The sequence below is a fragment of the Asparagus officinalis genome, chromosome 7 (assembly GCF_001876935.1).
Source record: "Asparagus officinalis chromosome 7, Aspof.V1, whole genome shotgun sequence".
NCBI classification, from domain to species: domain Eukaryota; kingdom Viridiplantae; phylum Streptophyta; class Magnoliopsida; order Asparagales; family Asparagaceae; genus Asparagus; species Asparagus officinalis.
In genome coordinates this window covers 6,152,004-6,178,168 of record NC_033800.1, presented here as the reverse complement: position 1 = coordinate 6,178,168, position 26,165 = coordinate 6,152,004, and the positions used below count along the sequence as shown (strand labels likewise).

At 38.3% G+C, this 26,165-nt stretch overlaps 4 protein-coding genes across 4 annotated transcripts in view; 2 read left to right on the top strand and 2 right to left on the bottom strand.

Moving 5' to 3' along the window:
• LOC109846610 (protein FAR1-RELATED SEQUENCE 4-like) lies at nt 7,156-8,298 on the bottom strand. Its single transcript, XM_020415858.1, has 2 exons — nt 7,623-8,298; nt 7,156-7,535 (listed from the first exon to the last, which is right to left on the bottom strand). The coding sequence occupies exons 1-2, from the start codon at nt 8,296-8,298 to the stop codon at nt 7,156-7,158; spliced, it is 1,056 nt and encodes a 351-aa protein (XP_020271447.1).
• LOC109848666 lies at nt 9,723-14,489 on the top strand. Its single transcript, XM_020418291.1, has 4 exons — nt 9,723-10,142; nt 10,833-11,323; nt 13,201-13,475; nt 13,969-14,489. The coding sequence occupies exons 2-4, from the start codon at nt 10,892-10,894 to the stop codon at nt 14,129-14,131; spliced, it is 870 nt and encodes a 289-aa protein (XP_020273880.1). The 5' UTR covers nt 9,723-10,142; nt 10,833-10,891; the 3' UTR covers nt 14,132-14,489.
• The window catches only part of LOC109846567 (arginine biosynthesis bifunctional protein ArgJ, chloroplastic), a 32,259-nt gene continuing 22,563 nt past the window's right edge, over nt 16,470-26,165 (bottom strand). Inside the window, exons 8-17 of the mRNA XM_020415812.1 lie at nt 20,203-20,261; nt 19,432-19,501; nt 19,217-19,297; nt 19,045-19,131; nt 18,556-18,678; nt 18,309-18,371; nt 17,916-17,993; nt 17,655-17,800; nt 17,109-17,179; nt 16,470-16,981 (exon numbers count right to left, since the gene is read on the bottom strand). Coding sequence (XP_020271401.1) covers nt 16,899-16,981; nt 17,109-17,179; nt 17,655-17,800; nt 17,916-17,993; nt 18,309-18,371; nt 18,556-18,678; nt 19,045-19,131; nt 19,217-19,297; nt 19,432-19,501; nt 20,203-20,261 — 861 coding nt within the window. The 3' untranslated portion in view covers nt 16,470-16,898. The remainder of the gene's footprint in view (nt 16,982-17,108; nt 17,180-17,654; nt 17,801-17,915; nt 17,994-18,308; nt 18,372-18,555; nt 18,679-19,044; nt 19,132-19,216; nt 19,298-19,431; nt 19,502-20,202; nt 20,262-26,165) is intronic.
• Nucleotides 22,607-26,165, top strand: part of LOC109846568 — a 22,817-nt gene continuing 19,258 nt past the window's right edge. The window contains exon 1 of the mRNA XM_020415813.1: nt 22,607-23,466. Coding sequence (XP_020271402.1) covers nt 22,622-23,466 — 845 coding nt within the window. The 5' untranslated portion in view covers nt 22,607-22,621. The remainder of the gene's footprint in view (nt 23,467-26,165) is intronic.

Below are 26,165 nucleotides of genomic sequence, written 5' to 3'. Positions count from 1 at the left end.
TGATCATTTCCCATGACAACAACACCCCCGTCGACTTTCTCAAAAGATGCAAACCAGTCTCGCCTAGGGGTCACATGAAAAGTAGCGCCGGAATCAAGCATCCAATCTGATGCATCCACATGGTTCACCTCTGGAGTAATCAATAGAGAAAAGCACGAATCATCGGAATCATCGCCTTTCGTAACGTTCACCTCATTGGCCTTCGGGCCCTTTTTCTTGCCATTCTCTTTCTCCATGAGCTTCGGGCAGTCTATCTTCCAATGTCCCTGCTCCTTGCAGAATGCACATTGGTTCTTTGCTAATTGGTGGCGGCTTCTTGACTTTGACCTTCCTCTATTACCACCTTTCAGATATGGGCTTCTACCTCTCGTCGACAAGGCCTCGCCTGAAGTGCTAGCACGGGAAGTCTCCTTATCCTTCCTCCTCAAATCGTAGTTCGTCAAAGCGTTAGTCACTTCACTATAGCTGATAGAAGATCTCCCGTTCAACAAAGTGAGCACGAAGGTATCATACTCCTCATCCGGTAAGGAGCCCAACAAAATAATCGCCTTGTACTCATCCGATATCTTCTCATCAACATTCGCCAAGTCCGACAACAACTTCGTATAGTTGTTCACATGAGCCGCAAGCGAGGTGCCTCTGGACATCTGGAATCTGAATAACCTACGCAGCAAGTGCAATCGGTTCTCAACACTCTTCGTAAGGTACTTATTGTTGAGAATTTCCCACATCTTCATCGCAGACGTCACCCCAATCACATCATACTTCAGCTCCTTTCCCAAACAGGACCTGATCACCCCACAAGCGTTCCTATTCATCTTCTCCCATACCACCTCTTCATATTTAGGTGGTCTTTCGTGGACCATGATGGTCTCTTCCAAGTTCTGAGCATTGAGCGCATCCTGTACGTCGCTCATCCACAAACCAAAGTTGATTTTGCCGTCATACTTCACCACACTAATCTTAGTGTTCTGAAAACAAACTTGTATTATACTCGTCATCGATTTGCTGTTTTCACCTTCTTCTCCCATTACGAACTAACTCCAAATTATAGAGAAAGAACAAATTTGATAGAAATTAGGAACCACCCAACTGAACCCTAGATCGGATTCCAAATAGATCTCCTATCCACACGAGGAAAGCGAAATCTCCAACGGCAACTCCTAATGATATCTCCACCGAAGCCTAGAACTCCAAGAACCAAGCTTCACACAAAATCTTCCTCCACCAAATCCAAAACACACTAGATCTAAAATCTGGGCACTGATACCACTTGTTGCGCGCAGCAGAAATTTCGGTAGCACTTCGGCAACACAACAAGAGAGTCAAATCGCAATAAGAATTCCCGTCTCACCAAGGAGACAAGAATCTGAAGCGGATATCTCAACCAAGTGAGATATCGGCTCTTCCTCTCATCAGTTCTAGGACTGACCTGTCGAGGGATCCTAAAAGCTATTACAAATCACGCAAAAGCAGTACAACCATTTTTTACGTGGTTCGGTAAATTGCCTACGTCCACGGGGCAAGGAGGGGGGAGATCCACTAATAGAGGGAGAGAATACAACTAGAGTTTATAATCACTCACAATCTAAACCCTCAAACAAACTCTCTCAAATCCCTCTCAAATATCTCTCTACAAAAGGCTTCACAAAACTCTGTGCTCTTGCTTTTGTTCCGCAGCCGCACAGGAAGAAACCAAGTAGCCGAAAACAATTCCCGCAGCCGCCAAGCTCACATGAAACAAATCCTTGCACGCACCTTTCCTGTAGCCGCACAAGTGCACAGCCGCAACCCTGTCCTTGCACACCATCCGAAAAATACCTAGCATAGGTATTTATATAGCAGCTTAAGAATTGGGTAGGCCGGCCTTCATCACGCGGAAACGAAACCGGCCTTCATCACGCGGAAACAATTCTCAGCACATGGGCTCGTGGTCCCCACTCCCCACTCACAAACTTAACATGTGACCCATGATAAATTTAACAGTTAACTAATTCAAAATATTCAATATTTAACGGCCCATTATCCAAAAAAACTTATATGATATCCTAAAACGACAAAAACGTCACAATATGAAATGTACGAGAGTTCTATTTTATGAAAGATAATAATAACCCCCTAAATTGTTCGTATAATTTCTTAATTAATCAACCTCATATTTTATTTTTAAAAAAGTTTAAAATATGGCTGACAAAAATGTTCAACTTTTTTTAAAGGAATCTGAAATGATTCTATTTAAGTTGCATTATGAATAATTTAGTTACAGATATAGCTTGTGTGAATGATGTGGGGTCCATCTACCCACGTGATTGATTAACAAGAGCAGAGGTTTCGTGAAGTTGCGTGTGTTGGCCCACCCGAAGACTCGTTTCCGCGTGACCCGATTGAGCTGTTTATAAATATCAGCTTCTCCCCTAGGGTTTCGTACGAGCAAGGCGGAAGGAAAACCACAGTCGTCGGCGTGTGCAAGTGTGCAGCCAGAGGGTGTTGACTGATTTTTGAGCAACCCAGATTTAGGGTTTTGAGCATCCATTGGTGTAGATATTTGTGAGAGATTTGAGAGTTTGTGTGAGGGTTTAATTTGTATAATTATAAACCCTATTTGTATTCTCTCTCTCTCTCTAATAGTAGATCTCCCACCTCCTTGCCCCGTGGACGTAGACAATTTACCGAACCACGTAAAATTCGTTTGTCTCGCTGTTTGTGTGATTTGTAATAGCTTATTTAGGTTCCCTCGACAGGCCAGTCCTAAAACTAATGAGAGGAAGAGCTGATATTCTACTTTGTTGAGACATTCAATTACAATAACTACATAATAATAATTAATTCATAGATTTCATTTTAAACAATTTTATTATGCAATATTATTTATTAACACCTTGTTTTATTATTTAATAAAAAAACTAAAACATAAAATATGTACGATTGCACATGCATTATACTATACTAGTCTAACAAAACAATTTAAAGTTGTTGTAACAACAATGCTATTTGGCTCGCTCTTTAACTCGCAAGTTCAACTCACGCCTACGTGGAGCCCCCACGTCAGCACTCCCAGAATATGTCTGTGACCTTCCCTTCCTCCCCTAAAATAGTTTCTCTCTCCTCACTTCAACCATCTCCCCCGAGAGAAAACCACTCCAAACCAACTTCATCCGAGACCAAATCGGCCTCCTCTTAGGCCCGCCGATCTCAAGTGCCCATCTTCCGCCGTAGTATCCGCCCGTCGCCGGAGTCAGCCCATCTCTTCAACTCTGTTCAGAAGCCCTAAAATCGAAGCGCTCTCTCTCATCCCCCCACTTCAAAACAAGTACCTTTCCTCTTTTTTAATCCATCAAAAACCCTCGATTTCGTGCAAATTTCACTTCTTGCCGTCTGATTTGATATGATTTCTGTTTGCATCTTGTTTAATTGAAATCTACTTACAAACTATTTTAGCTTGATTAAAATGGTTATCTAGTTTCTTTACTCTGTGTTGTGTTCATTAAAACTCGTTAACAAGATAAAAAATAGTGGGTCTTTCCACAAATTTTTTCGTGGGTCATTAAAACTCTGTGGATTTTACTGGTTAATTGGTCTTTCCATCTAGTTCCTTTACTGGTTAATTAAAAATTCGTGGGTCTTGAGAGAGTGATGTGTTTAATTTCAAGGTGGGGATTTTGTTTTTATTTATGAGCTTCATACCAGGAAATCATGATGTGGTTATTATTTAGTTGGTCTTGTGGATTGTTTTGAGGAGTGATGCATGGTTAATTCATCCTTAACCAAGAATTTTTTCGTGGGTCTTGTGGATTTTACTGGTTAATTAAAATGGTTATCTAGTTCTTTTACTCTGTGTTGTGTTTGCTCGTGAGATCCTTCACAGTTTTTGGCTTGAGAGAGTGATGCATGGATTTTAATTAAAAAAGTTATCTAGTTCCTTTACTAATTAGTATACTTGGTCTAAAACGTTCTTCTACGGCAGAATCATGTCGTCAACATCTTCTCAACAATCATCCTCTTCTAAACAGACAAGGTTCTTTGATAGGAGGCTATATGCTGCAATGTGGAATCGTCCACCTCCATACGAGATTCCAAATTGCTTTTGTGGGATTCCAGTGCAAATGAAGACTTCTTACACCCCGAGGCATTCGTGTCGTCAATTTGGAATTTGTGCTACAAATACTTGTAATTGTTGGACTTGGTTAGATCATGGCAAAGTACCAAGTTACGCGCACGACTCAATGAATATATTTATTCACAAGTTTGAAGAGCTTTCAATTGAAAATGAGAAATTGAGATTAAGAATACACGGGGAAGAAAATGGAATTTGGAAGAAACATATTCAGGAAAAAGGCTTTCTACTTGGAATTTTTGTTGGTTTCATGATGTCCATTTTTCTTGTAATAATATCCAAGTAAGGGTATGTTTTTGGTTTGGAACTTGTAATATTTTGCTAACTCAACTATGTTCTATGAAAATCAGAGTTCTATGGCTGGTGTAATGAAAAAGCAATTGAGATCCCAAACGGGCATGATTCTTTTTGGATGCTTTCAATTTGTTGTTATAAAATGTATGGAGGTTCATTTTGCAGGTGTTATTTTGGATTCTTTCAATGTTCAGGTGGTGTCTGAATTTTGAACCTTTTATGTCGAATGCATTAAAGTTCTTAAAATGGCCGTTGTCAAAGCTTAGTGATGGTTATGTGCATTTTTAGGAGTTAAGTTGCTTGATCAGTTGGATCAAGCTAAATATGGAGCTACATCAGCTTTGTTATGTAAACCATGATTAGTTATTACTTAGGCAATGATACCAAATTTGCTTCGGTTCATGTATTTTAATCAATTTCTTCTTTGTGTCTTGGGTTACATTAGAGGACAGTATCTAGGAGGCTAACAACGACTTTTCTAGAGGTTTGCTGATGAGGAAGTTTATAACATCTCGTGATATCATTGTGAATCTGTGATCCATGAGAATAGTCTAAAGTTCTATTTATGTGCATCTCTTCTTTGCAAAGAATTTTTCTATCAACAATATATAAGACAATAATAATCGAGTTTGGAAAAAGACTGCTAGACTGCTTCGAAATATTATGTTTCAGCATTTGTTTTGCTGGAAGTTTTGCTAGAAGCATTCCAAAGCCAATTCTGTTGCTTTATCAAGATCTTCTAACAATATGAAAAGCAGCCCTAAAATGGTGTTCTGCTTCATAGTACACTTTCCTCAAAAGCCACTCAATGCTAAAATTGTAATATCTTGATCCAATACATTAAAGTTTTTGCTGCATGTCATCAAACAGAACTCAAACAGTATCTGAAATAACATATGTTTGATCCAATACATCAATTTCATGTTGAGAAAAACAGAACTCAAACAGTAGGCAAAATAACATAGTTTTGCTAGAAGTTTCAGAAGCCAAACAGTAGGCAAAATAACATAGCTTCACAACCAAAAGCATCAGGAACAAAACATACAATAACAGGAACTTGTGCTTCACAACCAAAAGCATCAGGAGCCAAACAACATGAGGAACTTGTGCTTCACAACCAAAAGCATCAGGAGCCAAACAGCATCAGGAACTTGTGCTTCACAACCAAAAGCATCAGGAGCCAAACAACATCAGGAACGAAACATACAATAGCAGGAACTTGTGGTGGTTTTTTCTCAACAGGGCCCTGAATGCAAAAACAAAATTTAATACAACTTGTTACAAGGGCATAATTGATGAATATTTACCCCAATAAGCAAACCATACCCATAGGTTTGATGCATCACATCATGTTTCTTTGATGCAATCCATACAAAGGTGTCAACCCCATCGCATGTAGATCTCCAGGCATTGAAAATTGAGGCTGTAACATATCAATGTAAGCTATGGTGATTAAATCCTATCCGTAACATAGAAAATAAAGATATTGATATAATACATTGGACTATATCTTACCAACTACATACATTCATTTGTTAATTGTTGTGCCGGCCAACACATCCTCCATGGATGCATAGTATTTGGTTGTGGCATGTAAGCATTTGAAACCATGCTATCTTGTGTGTAGGAAAGAACACCATCTTGAGACTGTGATGGATTGTTGACGGGCACATTAGCATCTCGATTAATTTCTTCCTTCTTCGCCTACTTGTTGGCTTAATTCTATTTTGCCTAGGCCGACCTTTTCGAGTCTGAGAGAGAGGATCCAATATGTTTTCATTTTCCTTCTTTTCATATTCCTTTTCTTCTTCCACAAAATCATGATTCATCGGTACTTCTTTTTCTTTCTGACTTGATTCAGCAAGTTGTAGTTCTCTAAATTTGGTGTCTATCTATTTTTTAACAACCTCACATTCATGGTTGTTTAGAGCAGCAAGATCAGCAACCTCACGAAATGCAAGACATAGCTCGTGATAGCGTAATTGTTCAGGTGTGATAACCCAAGTACTAAATTTAACTTTCATCTTCGAGTGGGCTCGCCTCACATCCTTTCTCCACCTTCTTAGAATGTACTTTTCCAGAAGGAAACTGACTTCGTGACAGATAAGAATTGTAAGGGCATGCCTACATACTATGCCTTTAAACACAAACAACTGACAACTACATTGAGCTTCACAATCCTTTTCATAAAAGGATATTGTGAAGAATTTAGGAATCCTTTTGTCGCCCTCCAACCGTAAAGTCAAGTCCCGAATGACATACTTAAGCACCCCTGCTCCCTCCTGATAGTTTACAATATTACAATATATATTTCCCGTGAATTCAACTTGAAACTCAACTTTGCTAAAGTATAGACTCCCTGAATCTGACTCACTATGTTATAAGTTGTTGCAGTAGCTTTTACTTTTGAAAATGACTCTGCATCGGCCCGCATCTCCTTTTCCGCCTTGCTTCTTAATGCATTTTCATACTGCTCAACAAACTATTTCAGACTTGTTTTTGAATTGACATATCCATCAAAAAAAAGCATTCATGCTTTCACTTCGCTGAGTAGTTGATATTCCTGCCCAAAAAGAATTTTTGACAAAACATGGAACCCATCGGTTTCTCTTCTCGTACAATTCACCTAACCAATCATAATCCTCCAATCCATACATGTCAACCATTTTATTCCACTGTTTTTCAAACTATTGTGGACTTTGTGTGTCATACACCACTCCTTTCATGGTAGAACTGATGGCCTCATATTAAGTGTACCTTTCTAACTTTTCTGACAACTTCTTCATTATATGCCATAAACACCATCTGTGTCTAGTGTTTGGAAAAACAATCTCAATTGCATTTTTCATGGCTCTTGCTTGGTTAGTTATTATCCCTTGCCGAACACATCCATCCATGCATTCAACCCACTTCGTAAATAGCCATATGAAAGTCTTTGTGTCTTCTTTTGAAATCAACCCACATCCAAGTAAAATTAATTGTCCATGATGGTTAACGGCAACAAATGGTGCAAATGGCATATCATACTTATTTGTTAAGTATGTGGTATCAAAAGTGATGACCTCACCAAACTCTTTGTAATCTTCTCTGCTCCTACAATCGGCCCAAAATACATTTTTCAAATGATCTTCATCATCCAATTCAATATCAAAATAGAAACCTGAATTTTCTGCAACCATCCTTGAAAAAAAGTTCATAATCGCTGAAGCATCACCTTCGCTGAGATGTAAACGCCTCGATTCATCAACCAAGTTCCTGCAAGCCTTTTCATCACGCAACAGATTCTCATATCCACCAGCATCATGTACCAGTGAGCTAAATTTTTTGTTGATTTTGATTCCGGCTTGATCATTCAGATTAATTTGATGTCTAACATGTGCACTAATTCTTCGGTTGCCTTGATCATTCAGATTAATTTGATGTCTAACATGTGCACTAATTCTTCGGTTGCATCGAAAGAAACGACTTTTACTAGGGCTAAGGCCATGATTATGCTCCAGAACAACCACAGATATTTCCCATCTTCTGTCCAGATTTAACCTACCCGTTATCTTTGCATTACACCCAACTCTGTAGCTTGCTTGTGATTTTAAGGGATTTTGACAAATACTATTATGTTTGCCAGCTCGACCACATACTAAAGTTATACTTCTAACAATGCCCATTTCATTCTTCCTTCTTGTATGTTTCTTAATTGGAAATCCACTGCTCTTTGCATAGTCTTTGTAGAACTCAAACAGTTCATCTGGATCGTTAAATTTCATCCCAATTTTAGGCTCATTTTGCTCAATCTGCTGATCAGTGTGCTGAGGCAACTCATATCTCTCATCAACCGAGCAATTATTCAAGTCATCATCATCTAAATCATCAAACTCCTCAATATCTGTCATGTCTGTTCAAATTGATCATCAATAAACTTTACAGAAAAATAGTTGACAGAAACAGAACAAAGACTGAGCTGAATAAAGAAACTGAGCAAAGAATTGACTGAAACTGACAAGCTGCATTATGAAAAACACAGATTTTATTCATTGACATACCAAAACATAATTAGTGGGGAGAGAAAACTACGAATCATTCTGTATAAGGTTATGATGTTAATGAACACTTGCAGTTGTTTCCTTTTCTTTTAGTTACTTCATCTTTAGAGTAAACAAAAAAATTGTGACCAACTAAATAATAACTACATCATGATTTCCTGGTATGAAGCTCATAAATAAAAACAAAATCCCCACCTTGAAATTAAACACATCACTCTCTCAAGACCCACAAATTTTTAATTAACCAGTAAAGGAACTAGATGGAAAGACCAATTAACCAGTAAAATCCACAATGTTTTAATGACCCACGAAAAAAATTGTGGAAAGACCCACGAATTTTTATCTTGTTAACGAGTTTTAATGAACACAACACAGAGTAAATGAACTAGATAACCATTTTAATCAAGCCAAAATAGTTTGTAAGTAGATTTCAATTAAACAAGATGCAAACAGAAATCATATCAAATCAGATGGAAAGAAGTAAAATTTGCACGAAATCGAGGGTTTTTGATGGATTAAAAAAGAGGAAAGGTACCTGTTTTGAAGTGGGGGGATGAGAGAGATCGATCCGATTTTAGGGCTTCTATGGAGAGCTGATGGGATGGGAGATAGAGGGGACTACGGCGTAGGAGGAGCGGATCTGCTTCAGGGGGCGACGACGGCCAGTCACGACGAAGTTGGGGCTGAGATTGGGGGAGGGGAGGAGGGTGGAGTGGGTTTCTCTCGGGGAGATGGTTGAAGTGAGGAGAGAGAAACTATTTTGGGGAAGGAAGGGAAGGTCACTGACATATTTTGAGAGTGCTGACGTGGGGGCTCCACGTAGGCACGAGTTGAACTTGCAAGTTAAAGAGCGAGCCAAATAGCATTGTTGTTGTTGTAATTAAATCTTACCAATAAACACAGCTTTTTCTCTATTGGCACATTATATGGCAACACGACGTGGCTCTCTATTGATAAACGTTAAATTTCACGCGGAGTCACGTGATCCATCGTCTCCTAGCGGGACCCACGCAGCATCGAACCAAAGTGAAACTATCTGGACTCCACATCCTCTTCTACCCATCCATTCGTTGCAATCCACATATGCTGTATCGTCTCCAACAGCTGATCACCTACACTACCGTCTGCTATTGATGCGTTTCCAAGTTCAGTACCAACAAAAGATAAATATCCTTCTCATTTCCCTCCACGTGTCAGTCTCGTCTGGCGACTCCACCGGCATCCGCCGGTGGTCTTCTACAGCTATATAAACCCTCTCTGGAATTTTCTCGATCCACCGGCTCCTCTAGTCCCCGAGTCATCTGCTTCTTTTTCTCCTTTTTGGATGGGATAAAATTTCCAAACTGAGATCAGTAAATTAGGGTTTATAGAATCTCGATCTAGGGTTTTAGAAGTCGATCCGAGCATCGAGACGATGCCGTCGGTGCTCGTCGCTGTGATCCCCTCGGCGACCAAGTTTTACGGTGGATGCTGTTCTCATCGTCTGAAAAAGCTCGAGAAATGGAATCGTCACGGTAATATTTGTTGATTTCAGGGGTTTGATGATGAAGATACGGCTGTTTTAGGGTTTTTCTATTTCCTTCTTTCTTCTCTTTGTTCTGCTTCTTCGATCTGGGCTTGATCTGAGATTTTTGGAGTTATAATCTTGGTATAGTTTGGAGGTTGGTGGATCTGGACGTTCTCAGCATTTGGAGGTAACAATTTGTTCTTTCGTCTATCATTGTTTAATTATCTTCGAAATATTCATTGATGATAAGTTTTTATGAGAAATTTGTTTAATCAGATTCGCTTTATGTGAGATTGTAATTAAGTGAAGTGGAATCATGTTATCTGAGTCAGCAATGGAAAGGAAAAAACTTGAAAGAAAGACTTAAATAGTATTTTGTATTGTATTAGACTTGGGCACTGTTCTTACTTTACGTGCCTTCTCGTTTTCTCTTCTGGGTGATCAAGACTAGTATTTTGCATACAATGTGCTTGTGGCTCTAAAATGACATGTAATTCTTGTCTCTCAGCTAAGCTGGATTATGCTGAAGATGTTTGCTTTCAGATAGCACTGTTTCTCTATTGTTTCTATTGAATGTAATGTCATGAGTTTGTCACTGGAGGAGCTATTCAGTCCGTGTCCGTTCGCGATTGATATGTCTTGACCTTATTATTTGCTAGGTGCATGTAGCAGTTGCTTGTAATAGTCAAAACATGGGCGCTTAAGTATTAAGGATTTGACCAACGGCGTCCTTGACATAATGTTTTGTTGCCTGCAACTTAAGTGTCGTGGTTTGGCTCACAGTAATCTATTCCGTGTCAATTTGTTAACTATAATATTAACCAAGCATGTTAGGTAATCACCCATGTCTAATTGAATATATTGGTTATTGGTGCAGTGTTATCTGGATATTGAGCTTCAGTCCTTGCACTACCTGTATTCCTCGAGACATTGGCTATGAAGCCAAACACAGAATACAAGCAGTTGCCTACTTGCAACATGAAGGACGCTGTTGATGGTATTTCTGAGAATCATGGTATTTCTTCACCTGATAGGAAACATTGTGTTCTAGTTCCAGCTGAAGTCGATAGTGGAGAGAGCGTGAAGTTGCAACTCTGCTCTGCACAGACTGGTGTTCCTGATGAATCTTCTGATTGGAATGATACACTAATTTCAAATGAGATCAACGTGTGCCAGGAATTTAGTCAGTCCCTTTCCTTGGATGCAAAAGTTAAACATCTAGGCAAGTCCAAAACTTTTCCTCTGACAAGAGAGATGGATGCCTCTTTTTCATCTATGAAGGGGAAAGCAGATACACTGAGCTCAATGGAAGGACAAGATCATGCTGCAACCGGGACTTCTACCTACTCACGCTCGATATCTCTCCCTGTAAGTTTTTTTTATCTGTGTAATTCAGTTGAGTAGTTATTGTACATGTTGGTTCACCATGTTATCCATCTTTTATTAGTCTCTATCTCTCTGGAGGTATTTCCGCTTATTAGGAGGTAGTTGTTAATTTGAAACTATTGCAGATCCATTGATTAGTGTCACACGTTTTTGGAAATAATTATTGAGAAAAGTTTCATCCTGCATATCTTATCCTGGGTGTTGTTTTAAATATCCTTTATCACATTTTGGCTATTTTGGGCATTATATCCCCAATGTAGCTGATATGTTGGCCGATATATTCTTTTATATGACTTGTCACAGAACAATATACCGTGTTTGGTAATTTTTGGGCAAGATATCATGTTTTCCCATTATATCAAATGACATTTTGACCTAAAAAATATGATGATATGTAACAATGTTGATTTGTACTTTTGTTTGTTTTATAAGGTTGATTAGTGATCCTAAACATATATTATTTACCTTTTGTATACTTAGATTTCATTAAGTATGTTGACATTACATTTTAGTACATTGTACTATATATGCAAACATCTATTTTGTCATTCCAATATTTACCACATATCCCCGATATTTCCCCGATATCTTATATATAAAACCTTGATCCTGGGAATCTACTTTGTTCTCTGGGCTGGCTTGATGTCTTCAGAATGGTCTCCTTATAATATTACAAAACACCTGCAATGCTCATATGCAGAGTCTCTCCCTCATTAACAGGCACAAAGACACATAAATCCGTGACAACTTCAGCATATCTACTCACATCTTAGCAACTTGCAATATCACACTCTTCTATGTTCTATCCCCATCTACAAATTGCACATAGCAGTTATTTCAATCATTTGTCAATGTGATGTTGTTGACATATTCTTGCATAACATTATTATCATTGCAATTTACCTGTTACATAACATTTTCTGAAAGTGTCTGAATTTTGCAAATTCATTTCCTTTTTTGCATGTGTAGTTCATTGGATCTAACTAAGTTTTCTTCAGGTACATCCATAATGATAAGAAAATTGATTCGTATAATCATCTTTTAGGTTGCATGAGAACCTCTGAATTTCTCTGTTGAACTTCATTGCTTGTGCAATGAGCAATGTACATGTTAGGTTGATGAATAATGTCATATATCACACTAGATCGACATTGTAACAAGGTTGTTTTGATTTGTTAAGTAACTATCCTGGACTACATGTGTTCATTTTACTACTAATGTTAAGAATGATATTACAAAAAGGGCTTGAATCAATTTACTGGTAGTATTGTACATCTTTACTTACCGGGATATCAACTTATTAAAAACTTCAGAATAGGGACATAACTGCCTATTACTTGTGGATTTATCATCTTTTTTCTGATGACTCAGAATTTTAAATTCCAGACAATGTACATAAATAGTATAACAAAGAAGTTCAAAAGATTATGCTGCACTTGTTAATCTTCAAGGAAAACTATATATCTTTTGTTGATTAACCATATATTTTCTGGTATTAACAATTATCCCTTGTGTTGATTTATTGCTTAAGCTTGTTTGTTCCCATATGAGTTGATTTCCATAAATCTTGTCAGTGATTAGATTAACTCGTTTTCTTTTTCTTTGTTGGAACTGATTATGCACCAGAGAAATAATAGAAAAGAAAAATATCTCTGTAGATGATACGACCAAAATTTAGTGCATAACTTGGCAGTTGCTACTGGAAGATATAATCTTGGTCCACTTGTTGGCAAAATTTTTATTTTTACTAACCAGTGATTGGATGTTAGAACCAAGGACGTGTCCATCTTTACAAATAATGTTATATTTTTGAAAAGTGGAGTTATGCATTTGTTGACGAGAGTCTTTGTTTCTTGCAGTCATCTTCGACTCTTGTTTCTGCTATGAAAGGTGGTCGGGCATCAAATGGGACGATGGTGAAGTCAGAATTGCGTGTAAAATGGGCTCCAGAGGTCTATGATCCACCTTCTACTTCCATGTCACACACTGTGAATCGTCATCAGCAACGCCCTAAGGCAAAGAAAAAGGACAAAAAACACAAACACAAGGGCAAATCATCACGTGTGAATGTGGGTCAAAAGAAACATGGTAATCGTAAAATTTTTAGCAATGGGCCTGATCCTCAAAATGCCAGGTATTTTCCTATGCTGATACGTCATCACTCCTTTCTATGTGCATAACTGATGCACCATGTTAATTTTTTTTAGAAAAATTCTTGAAGGACCCAAAATATGGGACCAATATGGGGGACAAGTGAGGTGTCCCCCTCCTATTGGATAATGAGTTGGTCATCATTAATGATTGTCAACTCATTATCCAATAGGAGAGAGACACCTCACTTGTCCCCCCTATTGGTCCCATATTTTGGGTTCCTTGCGGATGAGGGCAGAGTCTGACACTTGTATCACTGCTGTGATCGTTAGTGCCATCATCTGACTATTACTGGAGTCACAATTGAATTAGTACACTGAAATGATGCATTGAAAGGCATTAGTGACATGTACATCACGATTGATGCTGGGACATGTCATTATCTCATTTTTCCAATATGTTACTTTTTTAAGGGGTGTTGTATGGGATTTCTTTTCAGTTCTTGGAGTAACAGTTTCAATGGACTTTGTTGTCAGATTGCAAACAAGTGGGGACATTCTGGTCCTTGACGATTTTGACAAGTCAAATATGGTCGACATTTTTGGGTACAACATTAGTGACCAGGAAGCGAAATGTGGAAGCAGCTTCTTGAGGGAGGCAATACCTAAGGTGCATCTGTCAATTGGCGAGGCTTCCTGATGGGAGCAAGTATTTTGCGCGAACTGATGATTGTACATAAATAATAGCAAGTGGTAGTTGCCAGTCGCGTCGCGGTTGAGAACTTCTTCCTATTCGGGGGTTATGAATGAATAATGTGCCTTTGTTTTCTAAAAGCTCGATAGCCCAATTTACTGGTTTCTTGTATAGAGTTTTCAGTTATTTGGAAGAATTGGTTTTGGATGATTGTATGATCTTAACTTGTAATGATCATCGTATCGTATTGCAGTTCATGGTATCGTATTCCAGCTCATGGCGGAAGAATGGAAACAGCTGTGTGTTGAATTTGTGCCTTATTGTAACTTGCGCCTTGTTATATTAAGTATGAGATTATGTTTCACTTCCTGGTGCAGATCATTATTGTCTGTCTGTTTTTGCTTCCTTGTGGGCTGCCCTAGCTGTGTTTCTGTGCGCGTCACTGCTGAATATAGTGAACGCATTGCCATGATGGCGTTGAATCGAAAGCTGTTCCAAATATACTAGATATTTCACGAGCCATCAAAATTTAAGAAAGATTGTTAAGTGTTACAAATCAGACAGCGCGAATGCATCATTCTCATTATCTTGTGTTGTGTATGAAGGCTCATTATCCAGTAACTGTGTGTGCCTCTGTTATATGAGCGCAGAAGGTGCGTGCCTCTGCTGTAAGGGCAGAGAAGGTGATGGATCTGTGCCTCGAAGAGAAGCAGAAGGTACTCAGCAGAGTAGCAGGCAGAAGGTACTCTAGCAGAGTAGCAGGAGATACTTACGATGAGACCTCTGCGGAATTTGCTGTTTGGAGTTTTTCTATCTAAGCATAGTTTTATTTACAGGACTGCGAAAACGATGCCAGTTTTTCCATTTAGGCAGAGGGTTATTTGCAGGAGTGTGAAAACTGTACCAGATAAGCAAAATGTTCGGCTACACTGACGGACATCGACAGTGCTAGTTTTACTAATTTGGTCTGGAACACACAACAACTCAAGCAGCATGGACTAGTACGGGAGTTCACTGTTTTTTATGAGGGTGAAAAGAGCCTAGCTAATATTGGAAGAAGCTTGAGTTCACTATCATTTTAAAACTCAAAGCACACAGCTGGGTCGTATATTTTTTGCACGCTCGTTCAGAGTCCTTGCGCCTGATGAACAAAAACAATGTAGGAAATACTGAGACATTTATTTCAAGACTGATGTTCAAGTTGAGAAACCATCGTTGCCAAAGGATCTTCAATCGCCCTACGTCATTTAAGACAGGATTCACATCCTCTATTCACCGCGCCCTCACTGCTGAAATTGAACCGGGGAACGACGACGACCAAAGAAAATCTACGCACGGAGATAGACATGTTTCCTCCATGAGAAGAGCATGTAGCTCCTCCGGGATCATGCTTTGTTCACTAGCTATGATTCGAGTTTAATAGGCCGACAAAGCTCGGTGCATATACCTCAGCATAATCCCTTGTTCTGAGGGAACGGCTTAAGCGCATCCCTTGTCATTTTAGCTTCCTTTTGGTTTTCTATTCATCCCTTTTCCGATACGCAAGCTAATTGTGCAATTGGCCTGAACCACTTCACGCATAAAACCAAAAAACACTCGCAAGCAACCAAACCTGAACTAGATACCAGACTTGTAGCTATTTGATCTAAATTATACAGGGGTTCACAATTCTAGCATCAACTAATAAAACGGAAAGGAAAAAGTTACACGCTGGTGTGGTGGTGTTACAACAACCACCTGTTGCGAGGTACTTATTTCTGTAGCGAGATAAATAAGGTAACAGGTGATTGGAGCTCTTAACGGGAGTTCCATGTTGCGTTGGACATCCAGATCATCCAGTAGCCCCAAGCTTCTCTCCGGAGAATAAATATCCATTACCATGCTCTTTTTATCATGCAATAAATAAATAACGAGATATATTTTTATTGCTGGAAGATAAGGCCTCTGTACATGGAGGGAAGATGAACTTCATGCAGTACATTCTGCATTTATGTTGACATAATCATAACTTAAATCACAGACCCAAGCTTTTCCAAAAAAGCAAAAAATGACTTGAGATAACCATATATCATAAATCATAACTTCATGTAGTACATGGAGGGAAGATGAACTTCATGCAGGTATAGCTCCTGGCATGTACCGCAGCATGTCTCTTGTTCAGAGGGAAGCTTAAGTGTATCCCCTGCCATTTTAGCTTTCTTTTGGTTTTTAATCCATCCCTTTTCTAATACGCGAGCTAATTGTGCAATTGGCCTGAACCTTTCTTCACTTTACAGTAAAAACTAATAAGCACTTTGCAAACAATCAAGCTTGATGGTTATCGATCTTTTGCTAAATAGGAACGCATGCCTGAAACATCTCAATTGAAGGTTAAATGTATGCCTGAAATGTTGTGTCCAACAATCGATTAGTCACCAAACCTAAACTAAATACCAGACATGTAGTTATTTGACCCCATTTATACAGGGAGTTCACAATCCTAGCATGAACTAAAACACGAAGAAAACAGTTTTACACTAGTGTTACAACAACGTATTGCACGGTACTTATTTCTGTAGAGAAATAAATAAGGCAAGAGGTGACCGAAGCTGGTAACGGGAGTTACCCGTTGCATTAGACATCCAGATGATCCAATTGTCCCAAGCTTCTCTGTAGAGAAAGATATCCATTGCCATGCTCTTTTATCATGAGATGAACAAATAGCGAGGACATAATTTTATTGCCAGAAGAAAACAGCTCTCAGGGTCCTCAACACATGTAGGAAATCAAAACTTCATGTAGTATATTCTGCATTTATCTTGACATAATCATAACTTAGATCACAGCCCCATGCTTTCCCGCTTCCTTGGTGAGCTCCTGGCAAGAAAAAAGCACAAATGTCTTGAGACAACCATCTAGCATAAATTTTAATTGGAAAAAAAAAATCCTGAGACAAGTGCATGCTAAACATAGATCTATCAAGTTTCTAAATTCTAGTGCTTACCGACTGATATATGGATTTCAACAGTCCCATGAGTTTCTCCAGCCTGTCTGAGATAACTACTGGCAGCAGCCCTGCAAAAATATTTGAATAGGCAAAACAGATGGTTGTATAAGACGATTAAATAAGTAATTCAAGTGATGACTCATCTTCTGTTTTCTCAGCGGAGAATTTTATCTCTTAATTTGTATTCTGAGTTATCCCAAGGGAGGTTGTGGCAAATAAGTAGTTTAAGTGATGACTTATCTTCTGTTTTCTCAGCGGTAAATTTTCTCTCTTAACTTGTATTGTGAGTTATCCCAAGGTGCCAAGATGAATTGCTTATCCTTAAAAAACACATTCTAGTATGCAACTCACTTGAATAGGACTGGAACAACCTTAGTTAGTTGCAAGCTGTTACCTATAAGGGAATTGAACATTTCATTTCTTAGGTGATTCAAATTCTAATTTAATACAAATGTCATTTATGAAATCTATTATCTGCTTTAGAATTACACTAGTGGTAATTGCCTCACACATATTCAGGGCTAGTATAAACTCATCTTCTACCTGTCAAATTGGCGTGGTTGACCACTGTTCATAAGCGAAATACTTCCAAGTGATATGTTCAAATCATTTGGATTAAAATCAATGCCAGCATAGCCCACAGCACATGCAATGCGCCCCCAGTTCGGATCTCTACCATACACAGCGGCCTGGAGAAATTATGGTTTATATTGTTATCTTTTGTGAAGGGAGAGACAATAAAAATGGTATGGTACAGTAACAAGAAGAGATAGCGGACACAACAATCAACAAGCTGTATCAAACCTTCACAAGTGAAGAAGATGCCACTGAACGAGCAAACTTTGCTGCCTCTGCTTCGTTATTTGCACCACTAACAGTGACCTACAAATTGTAAGAGATGAACAGTTTTGTCCTAGTAGGTTTGTGCAGAGAACAATGATAATGCAAGTAGATGACTGAAAAAGAGAAAACATAGAAGTTAACAAAAACTGCTAGATGTTAACAAAAAGAATGCATGATATTGCTTCTTCTTCGCTGTTTTCACTCCCATAAAATGCATAAAGAACAATATTAGTGAATTCTTTGCTAGTTAAGTTCATTTTCATGTATTACAGTATTACTTAGCAATTAGTAATTTTTATTACACTTATAGAAGCATGTTGCTAAATCTCAGAATCAGAATTAATAATGGGATACCTCAATCAAGCATGTCGCACCCTCACCATCCCATGCTATTGATTTTGCAAGGCCTTGCATCACCTGCCAAGGATACAATAGTTTCACTTTAGTAGTAATACGAGCCTAAAAAAGAAACTGACAGAGACATCCGAGAGCAGGTTATGCTTGACCCCTGAGTTACAGAATACAGAACCTAATTATAGTGATGTTTGTTAATATGTGATGGTAAATAAACCTTAATCTCAGAAGGAAAAAGATGACTCACTGCATCTAGGCATGCTTGAAGTTGACGAGCCTCGTAGCAATCAAGAGAATAAATCTTGGTTGATCCAGATATTCCACTAGCCAAAGCAATGACACAGTCATTGGTACTAGTATCTCCATCTACCTTCAGCAAATACATCCATCAAAAAATATAAAGAACTACTTCTACACAGATAACAATTTGACAAAAATTAACCTATATCCTATGAACATTATCATTCAGTAATATCTTTCCAACGTAATGCAACAAATATTCGAGTTCTTGGAAAATGGTCAGTATTAGCTCTATGAAAGGCTATTTGTTATATTTCTAGGTACAACTGATTGTGAGGTTATGATTAGGTACTATTGATTGTGAGGTTATGATTAGGTACTATTGATTGTGAGGTTATGATCTTTGGTTGCAAGTTCTAATATTTTACAATTATATATCTAAGAAGATTCTGCAGAAGTTATCAATTCATAAGAGAATAAATGCTATCTAACTCACTGTGATTTGGTTAAAGCTTCTGTTTACTGATATGCGCACTATCTCTCTCCAAATATCGCTCGTGACTAGAGCGTCAGTAGTTACCACCTGCAACAAAAATTAATAAAATATAATTTCTAATGTGTGCACCCACCTGCCTGCCCCAAGAAATAAAAGAAATATAAGGATATACCCCAAGCATGGTTGCCATATTTGGATGGATCATTCCTGAACCTTTTGCCATTCCCCCAATTCTTATAGGCGTCCCTCCAATCTAATTTAAAATCAGAAAAATAATGGCACTTGATTCAATTAAATTATCAGGAGAAGAACCATCTGCTAACAGAGCCTAAATCGAATATCAATCAAGAATGCAAAAGGAGAGAACCAGAAAATAACCACACAGACCTTAGTCTCGATGGCCACACTCTTGCTTACAAGATCAGTTGTGGTAATAGCCACAGCTGCAGAATCTCCTCTACAAAGGGATACAGATTAACATAAATGATAAAACTAATAAGGACAACAAAGTTGAATCAGAAAATTGAGCAAAATAATTTGAGTTACATTGCACATAACTCCTGTAAGGATAAAAAATTGACTGTGTCCAGGAGGACAACAATAGGCAGAACCTCACCATAAACTACAGACATGAGTTTAAAAAGCAAAATATCTGTACTAGCAATCAATAAACCTGTGCACACAAATTTAATGCAAGCATTTATTTGTAAATAGAGTGAGTTCATTAACAACATTAATCTCAAAGCAGTATCAACTGCTAAGTCTATTGCAGTTAAAGCAACAAATGTACTTCTCAAACTAAAAACTTCAGTATTTCACCGATCAGTTCAAGCACACTCCAGATATAATACTCTTTTATGAGTTGTTGACCTTCAAACTTAAGATATGTGCATGGCCTGCCCAAAGGTCATTTTTCCATTCCTTTTTACTTCGTCAATTGTGCAAATTGTCATAATACATGGTTTCTTTTAAGGCAACTTTCACATATCCATTTGTCAAACTAGTAGCTCGCAGGTAAAGGTCAAACAGCAGTTCCAAATTTTATATAAAAAAGGGAATTTAAGATCCACTGGATCTACAAAATCGAACGTTGAAGGCAGAGTGAAAGACCAAAATTGATACTCTCACATCCACGAGGAATATGGTGATTAGACATACCCCTCAACAGTAGATGATAGCGAACCCATGAGTTTTGGAAGTGAATTAAGAAGGGCCTCCTGCATCCGTAATAGTTAAGAATTAGTCCAAATAAATATTCAGAAGCCAGTACAGGAAAGAGAAGTCAAACAAATATGTTGCCACATATAAGAATCAACTTTAGAAGATATTTCACATAACACAAACTAGTTGCACATTGAAATTGCCATTCATGAGAATTGATTTTCGGAAAATATTAAAATAATGAACCTCCCTCCTATGAAGCACGGATTCACCTCCGGAGGCCACGAATCGGTGTCTGACTCGAATCGGATACTGATTCGCCCCGATACGTGCACGACACGTGTCGGACACGGTCAAAGCCGTGTCCGACACGGGTCAACAGTCAACTTGGGCGGATACGGTCAAATTGAGGGCGGATACGGGTGAGATTCGTGAAATCAAAAAAACTGCGATTCGGATGAGTTAACAAAACCCGTAACCGAAACCCAAAAACCCATATCGAAACCCTAAAATCACCTCTTCTCTCCGCTGTTCTCTTTTTACCGCCGCTGCTCCTCATCTTCTCTCTGCGCCTCTAGATCTCGTCCTCGATCTCCGACGCCGCTCGTCCTCGATCTCCGACGCCGACGTCCTCAGAGCTCGTCCACAAATCTCGTCCTCAGAACTCATCCTCAGATCTCCGACGTCTCTCTCACTAGGTAAGATCTCTATCTTCGATCTCTCTCTCTCTCGATCTGGTCGATTCGGCAGCGGACGGTGACGCCGCTCGTTCTCTTCTCTCTCTCTCTCTCTCTTCGTCTCTCTCTCTCTCTCAGATCTCATCCTCTATCTCTCTTTTTCTCTCTATCTCCTCGTCTCTCTGGTTCTCTCTCTGTCTCTGGTTCTTCCTCTCATCTCTGGTTCTCTTTTTCAAATAATCATATGCTTAATTGTTGAAATATCAACTATTCGCCAGTTTAGTTTATAGGCCGCTGTTATGAACAAGAAAGGAGGCACCTTGGTTTCGGTCAATGGAAGTTCACGTACAGCATTTGAATTTTGATGTACATGGAAATATAGGTAAAGCTTAGAAGGTTCAGTTAAAAGGGTTTTTGTTATTTTAAGACTAACCTACATGGGGTGAGATGGTGGATTAAGGTTTCTATTTACAACTTGTCAACTTAATTTTCGAGTAGTCCTGTAGCAACCAAGAAAGTCATTTCATTTGGTATTTTGTTTTTTTTTTCAATTTTGGTTTCAATTTCAGTTTTAATTTCTTACCATATGAATATTTTTTCAATTTCAATTTCAGTTTTTAACACAACTGAATTATTAACTGAATTTAAACTTTGATTGACTGCATTTATGTGTTTGATTGCTGAACTTATATAAATGTGTTGTTGATATTCACATATGATTAAATTGGTCTGTTAGATAAATAGCATTAGTTAAAAGGGCACGACATAATTCTTTTTGTGCATAATTATGAAGATAAATATTGTCTTTCTTGAAGGTAAGTAGCTGTTAACTATACATGTGTCTTTTTAAATAGATAAACTTATATGCATGAACATGGTCATTGAGAATTGTGATGCAAAATTTGAAGTTATATCTTATATGCATGAACATGGTCATTGAGAATCTGAGATCATTATCACTCAACTATTATTACAATATGAATATACATATTTAATGAATATATTATGGACATTTATTTTGGCAGAATGGCAGCTGTGTTGGAAAATTTGATTGATCCTTCATCCTTGCTTGTTGCTACTTTACTCTCAAGTATAATCTGTAAAAAGAAAAACAAAGTCAGTGAGCAACAACTTATTAATTAGTATAATTAGAAAAAGAGCTTAAAATAGTAATTAGCGTGCTAACTAATAAATTATGAACATGTAAATATTTAATACATATTTCTTGCATTGTAATTCATATTATGTTCCATATATGTTATGGTTTAATATTTAATTAGTATTTGTTGTTGTTTATAGCAATGGAAGCAGAAGGTAGTTCTGGTGCACAGTCTGTTCAAGATGATCACACTCCTTTGTGGAAGTATGTCGCAAAGTTGGAGAAGATGGGTAAAGGAGGGGGGAATTGGCAGTGGATGTGTAGTTACTGTCATGAAGTATTTACATCCTCTTACTCAAGGGTCAAAGCTCATCTAATGTGGACTAGTGGGCAAGGAATTAAAGTGTGCAAAGGTGTTAAGCCGCACAATATGAGAGACATGCAAGCTGATATGGATCAAGCAGAAGCAAGGGTGATGGCTTCTATGCCTAGGACAGTGACGCTGCCAGGTTCTTCAGCATCAAGTGCAGCAGCAGGAAGTCAATGCATGCCTTCTCGTCTAAGTGAGCTAAAGAGGAGGAGGGGAGTCACCACTGTTGAACAAGCCTTTAATACAGGGGCAAGAGATGAATTGGATTCAATGATTGCAAGGATGTTCTATACTGGTGGGTTGTCATTTAATTTGGCAAGAAATCCTTATTTCTCCAAGATGATCACATATGCCGCAAGTAATTCAATTACCGGTTACAAGCCTCCGGGTTATAATTCTTTGAGAACCACTCTTTTGCAACGTGAGAAGGCTCACGTAGAGAGGTTGTTGGAGCCCATCAGGGGCACATGGAAGCATAAGGGGGTATCTATTTGTAGTGATGGCTGGGCAGATGCACAGAGGAGGCCACTGATAAATTTCATTGCGGTCTCAGATAATGAGCCAATGTTCTTGCACTGCGTGAATGCTGAGGGAGAGCAGAAGAATAAATATTTCATTGCAGAGAAGCTTGAAGCTTGCATTAGAGAGGTGGGGCTTCAAAATGTGATCCAAATCATTACTAATAATGCTTCGGCATGTAAGGCAGCAGGGGCAGTTGTGGAGGGAAAATTTCCACACATTTTCTGGACTCCATGTGTTGTTCACACCCTCAATCTTGCCCTTAAGAATATTTGTGCTGTAAAGAATACAGAGGCTAATGCAATTGCTTATGCAGAGTGCAGCTGGATTACAGAGGTATATGATGATGCTTTGATGATTAAGAACTTCATCATGAATCACTCAATGAGGCTGGCTATGTTCAATGAGCATTCGAAGATGAAGCTTCTTTCAATTGCTGATACTCGATTTGCTTCATGGATCATCATGCTGAAGAGGTTCACGGTGATCAAGAGAAGCCTCCAAGATATGGTTCTTAGCGACCGTTGGAGCTCGTACAGAGATGATGATGTGGGAAAAGCACAGTTTGTTAAGAAGAAAGTGCTTGATGATTTGTGGTGGGATAGGATGGATTATATTATTGCTTTCACTGCTCCTATATATGATATGATTCGGCTCACCGATACCGACAAGCCCAGCCTTCATTTGGTATATGATATGTGGGATACAATGATTGAGAAGGTGAAGGTTGTTATTTATAAACATGAGAGCAAAAAAGAAAATGATCCCTCCTCATTTTATGATGTCGTACACAAGATCTTGAAGGATAGATGGAATAAGAGCAACACGCCACTTCAGTGCTTGGCGCACTCTTTGAATCCAAGGTAATAATTTAGATTATGTTATCAATTCATTATTTTTGATGTGATTATTTTTATTAATAATGTCTAATTCAATGTTAAACTTTAATAGATATTATCACGAGACATGACTGAATGGGAATATCCATCGGCAAGCACCCCATCAGGATGAGGAGATCTCTTTGGAAAGGACCAAGTGTTTGAGGAGATATTATCCTAATACCGATGAACGGAGGATGGTTAACTTAGAATTTGCTAAATTCTCGGCTGCTCTTGACATTTTTAGGGATCCAGATTCTCTTGCTGATAGAGGATTTATGGATCCAGCAGCATGGTGGGCGCTCTATGGATCCTCAACTCCAAATATTCAAGCATTGGCCTTCAAGCTTCTAGGCCAACCCTGCTCATCCTCTTGCTGCGAAAGGAATTGGAGTACATACTCATTCATTCACTCTTTGAAGAGGAACAAGATGACACCGGAAAGGGCAGAAGATCTTGTGTATGTGCATAGCAATCTTCGTTTGCTTTCTCGATCATCCCAAGAATATAAAGAAGGAGAATCGAAGCTGTGGGATATTGGTGGAGATGCATTCGACTCATTTCAGGGTGCCGGTATTCTTGATGTCGCCACCTTGTCTCCTTGATGTCGCCACATTGTCTCTTGATGAACCCACCATGGAGGCTATATTGTTTGCTGATGATGAAGGCAATGAAGAAGTCATCGGACTAACTTCCACTTTATCTTGATGTATTTTTTGTTTACAAACTTGTTATTTTGTGATAGAATGAGTAGAGTATGTACTCCAATTCCTTTTTGTTTACAAACTTGAAACTCGTTATTTTGTGATAGAATGAGTATGTACTCTAATTCCTTTTTGTTTACAAATTTGTTATTTTGTCATAGATTCATAATTTAGATTGTTAGTTGAATTTTATAAAATTTTCTATATATAATAATAATTTGAAAAAAAATTCCTCGTCGTATCCCCGTATCTTGTTTTTTTGGATTTCGCCGTATCCCGTATCCGTGTCGCATCCGTATCCCGTATCCGTATCCGTGCATCATAGATGATAACAACCGAAGCAAAACGAGTTTCAGCTATAGCAAGCATTTTAAACTTCACATGTTCAATGAACATTGACAATCTCAAGGAATGATTCAATATGAAGTTTCTTATAACAACAACATCATCGCTAACTTCGGTGATCCAACTACATTCCTCATACACTACCTCATTTCTTTCGGTATTTTTTGCCCCACAAATATTTTTTAAGGCAAGATTGAGTGTGTGGACAACACATGGAGTCCAAAAAAAAATGAGAATGTCTTCCTTGCACAATGCCTCCCGTAGATTTACAAACAGGTGCATTATCGGTTACGACTTGTACAACATTATGAGGACCAACCTCTTCAATGGCTTTCAAGAGAATATCAGCTATATAATCCATATTCTTAGTCCTCCCCTCCGCATTGACGGAATGCAAGAACATCGTTCATCTTCGGTCACCGTCATCACATTAATGAGAGGTCTTCTTTGTGAGTCGGACTACCCATAGTTAACAATAGAAAAAAGTTTTAAATGTGAATTCTATCGATTTGACCTATTTTAAAGGTGTGTTTCATGGAGAGAGAAAAAACCCTCATAGAAGATATAAGGGTTTTTCTTCCTAGAAACCACATTTAAAATAGGTAAGTATAAAAAAAATCCTTTTGAGTTTCAATTTATATATAAACCATCATTAAAGTGGGGGCTTGTTTCAATCAACCACCTCCCAATCAAATTTTTACAAAAAAACAAAAATTGGTTTAAAAAAATTCAAGTTCAATATACATGAGTGGTATCCTAACAAGACCTAAACATTAAAAACATAGTCATGTGCCTTGAATATGTGTTTTCAAGGGTAATTTTGAGTTTTTAGTTTAAAATTTGACTGAGAGGTGGCTAATTGCAACAAAAATACACTTTAAAGATGGTTTCTGTATAAATTAAAATCGAAAAATGGGTTCCGTATAATTATTCTATTATCTAGGGAAAACCCCAAAATGTAATTTCCAAGCACAAATGTATAATAACTCCAACGACCGCAATTGGATTTGCTGTTGAATGCAGCGTGGCCACACAGCAACATAACCCACGTTATGCGCAGAAGATAGGGGCGAACCAACCAGCCACCAATTGGCCAATAAAAGATTGCATATCTATTGGATCCCAAAAAAAAAAAAAAAAACAAAAATAAGAAAAAAAAAACATTACCTGGAATGCTTTGATGAGAGTGAGATCCAGCAACTGCGGATTATTAACCCCAACAGCAGCAGCGGACTCAAACAACCCCAACCCATTGAACGACTCCCTCACCGTCCGATTCATCAGCTTACGATTCGTGACGAGCTCAGTGGGCCAAGTAAGCCTGACGCAGTTGAAGCCCATTGACTTCACCCTCTTCGATATCTCGTC

Bases quoted from the DNA above. Each gene is read 5' to 3' on its own strand.
- LOC109848666 (XM_020418291.1), top strand. From the start codon at position 10,892: ATGAAGCCAAACACAGAATACAAGCAGTTGCCTACTTGCAACATGAAG. The intron at 11,324-13,200 runs GTAAGTTTTTTT...TGTTTCTTGCAG, and splicing joins CACGCTCGATATCTCTCCCT to TCATCTTCGACTCTTGTTTC. The intron at 13,476-13,968 runs GTATTTTCCTAT...CTTTGTTGTCAG, and splicing joins CCTGATCCTCAAAATGCCAG to ATTGCAAACAAGTGGGGACA.
- LOC109846610 (XM_020415858.1), bottom strand. From the start codon at position 8,298: ATGACAGATATTGAGGAGTTTGATGATTTAGATGATGATGACTTGAAT. The intron at 7,536-7,622 runs GTGATGCTTCAG...TGGATGATGAAG, and splicing joins GCGTTTACATCTCAGCGAAG to ATCATTTGAAAAATGTATTT.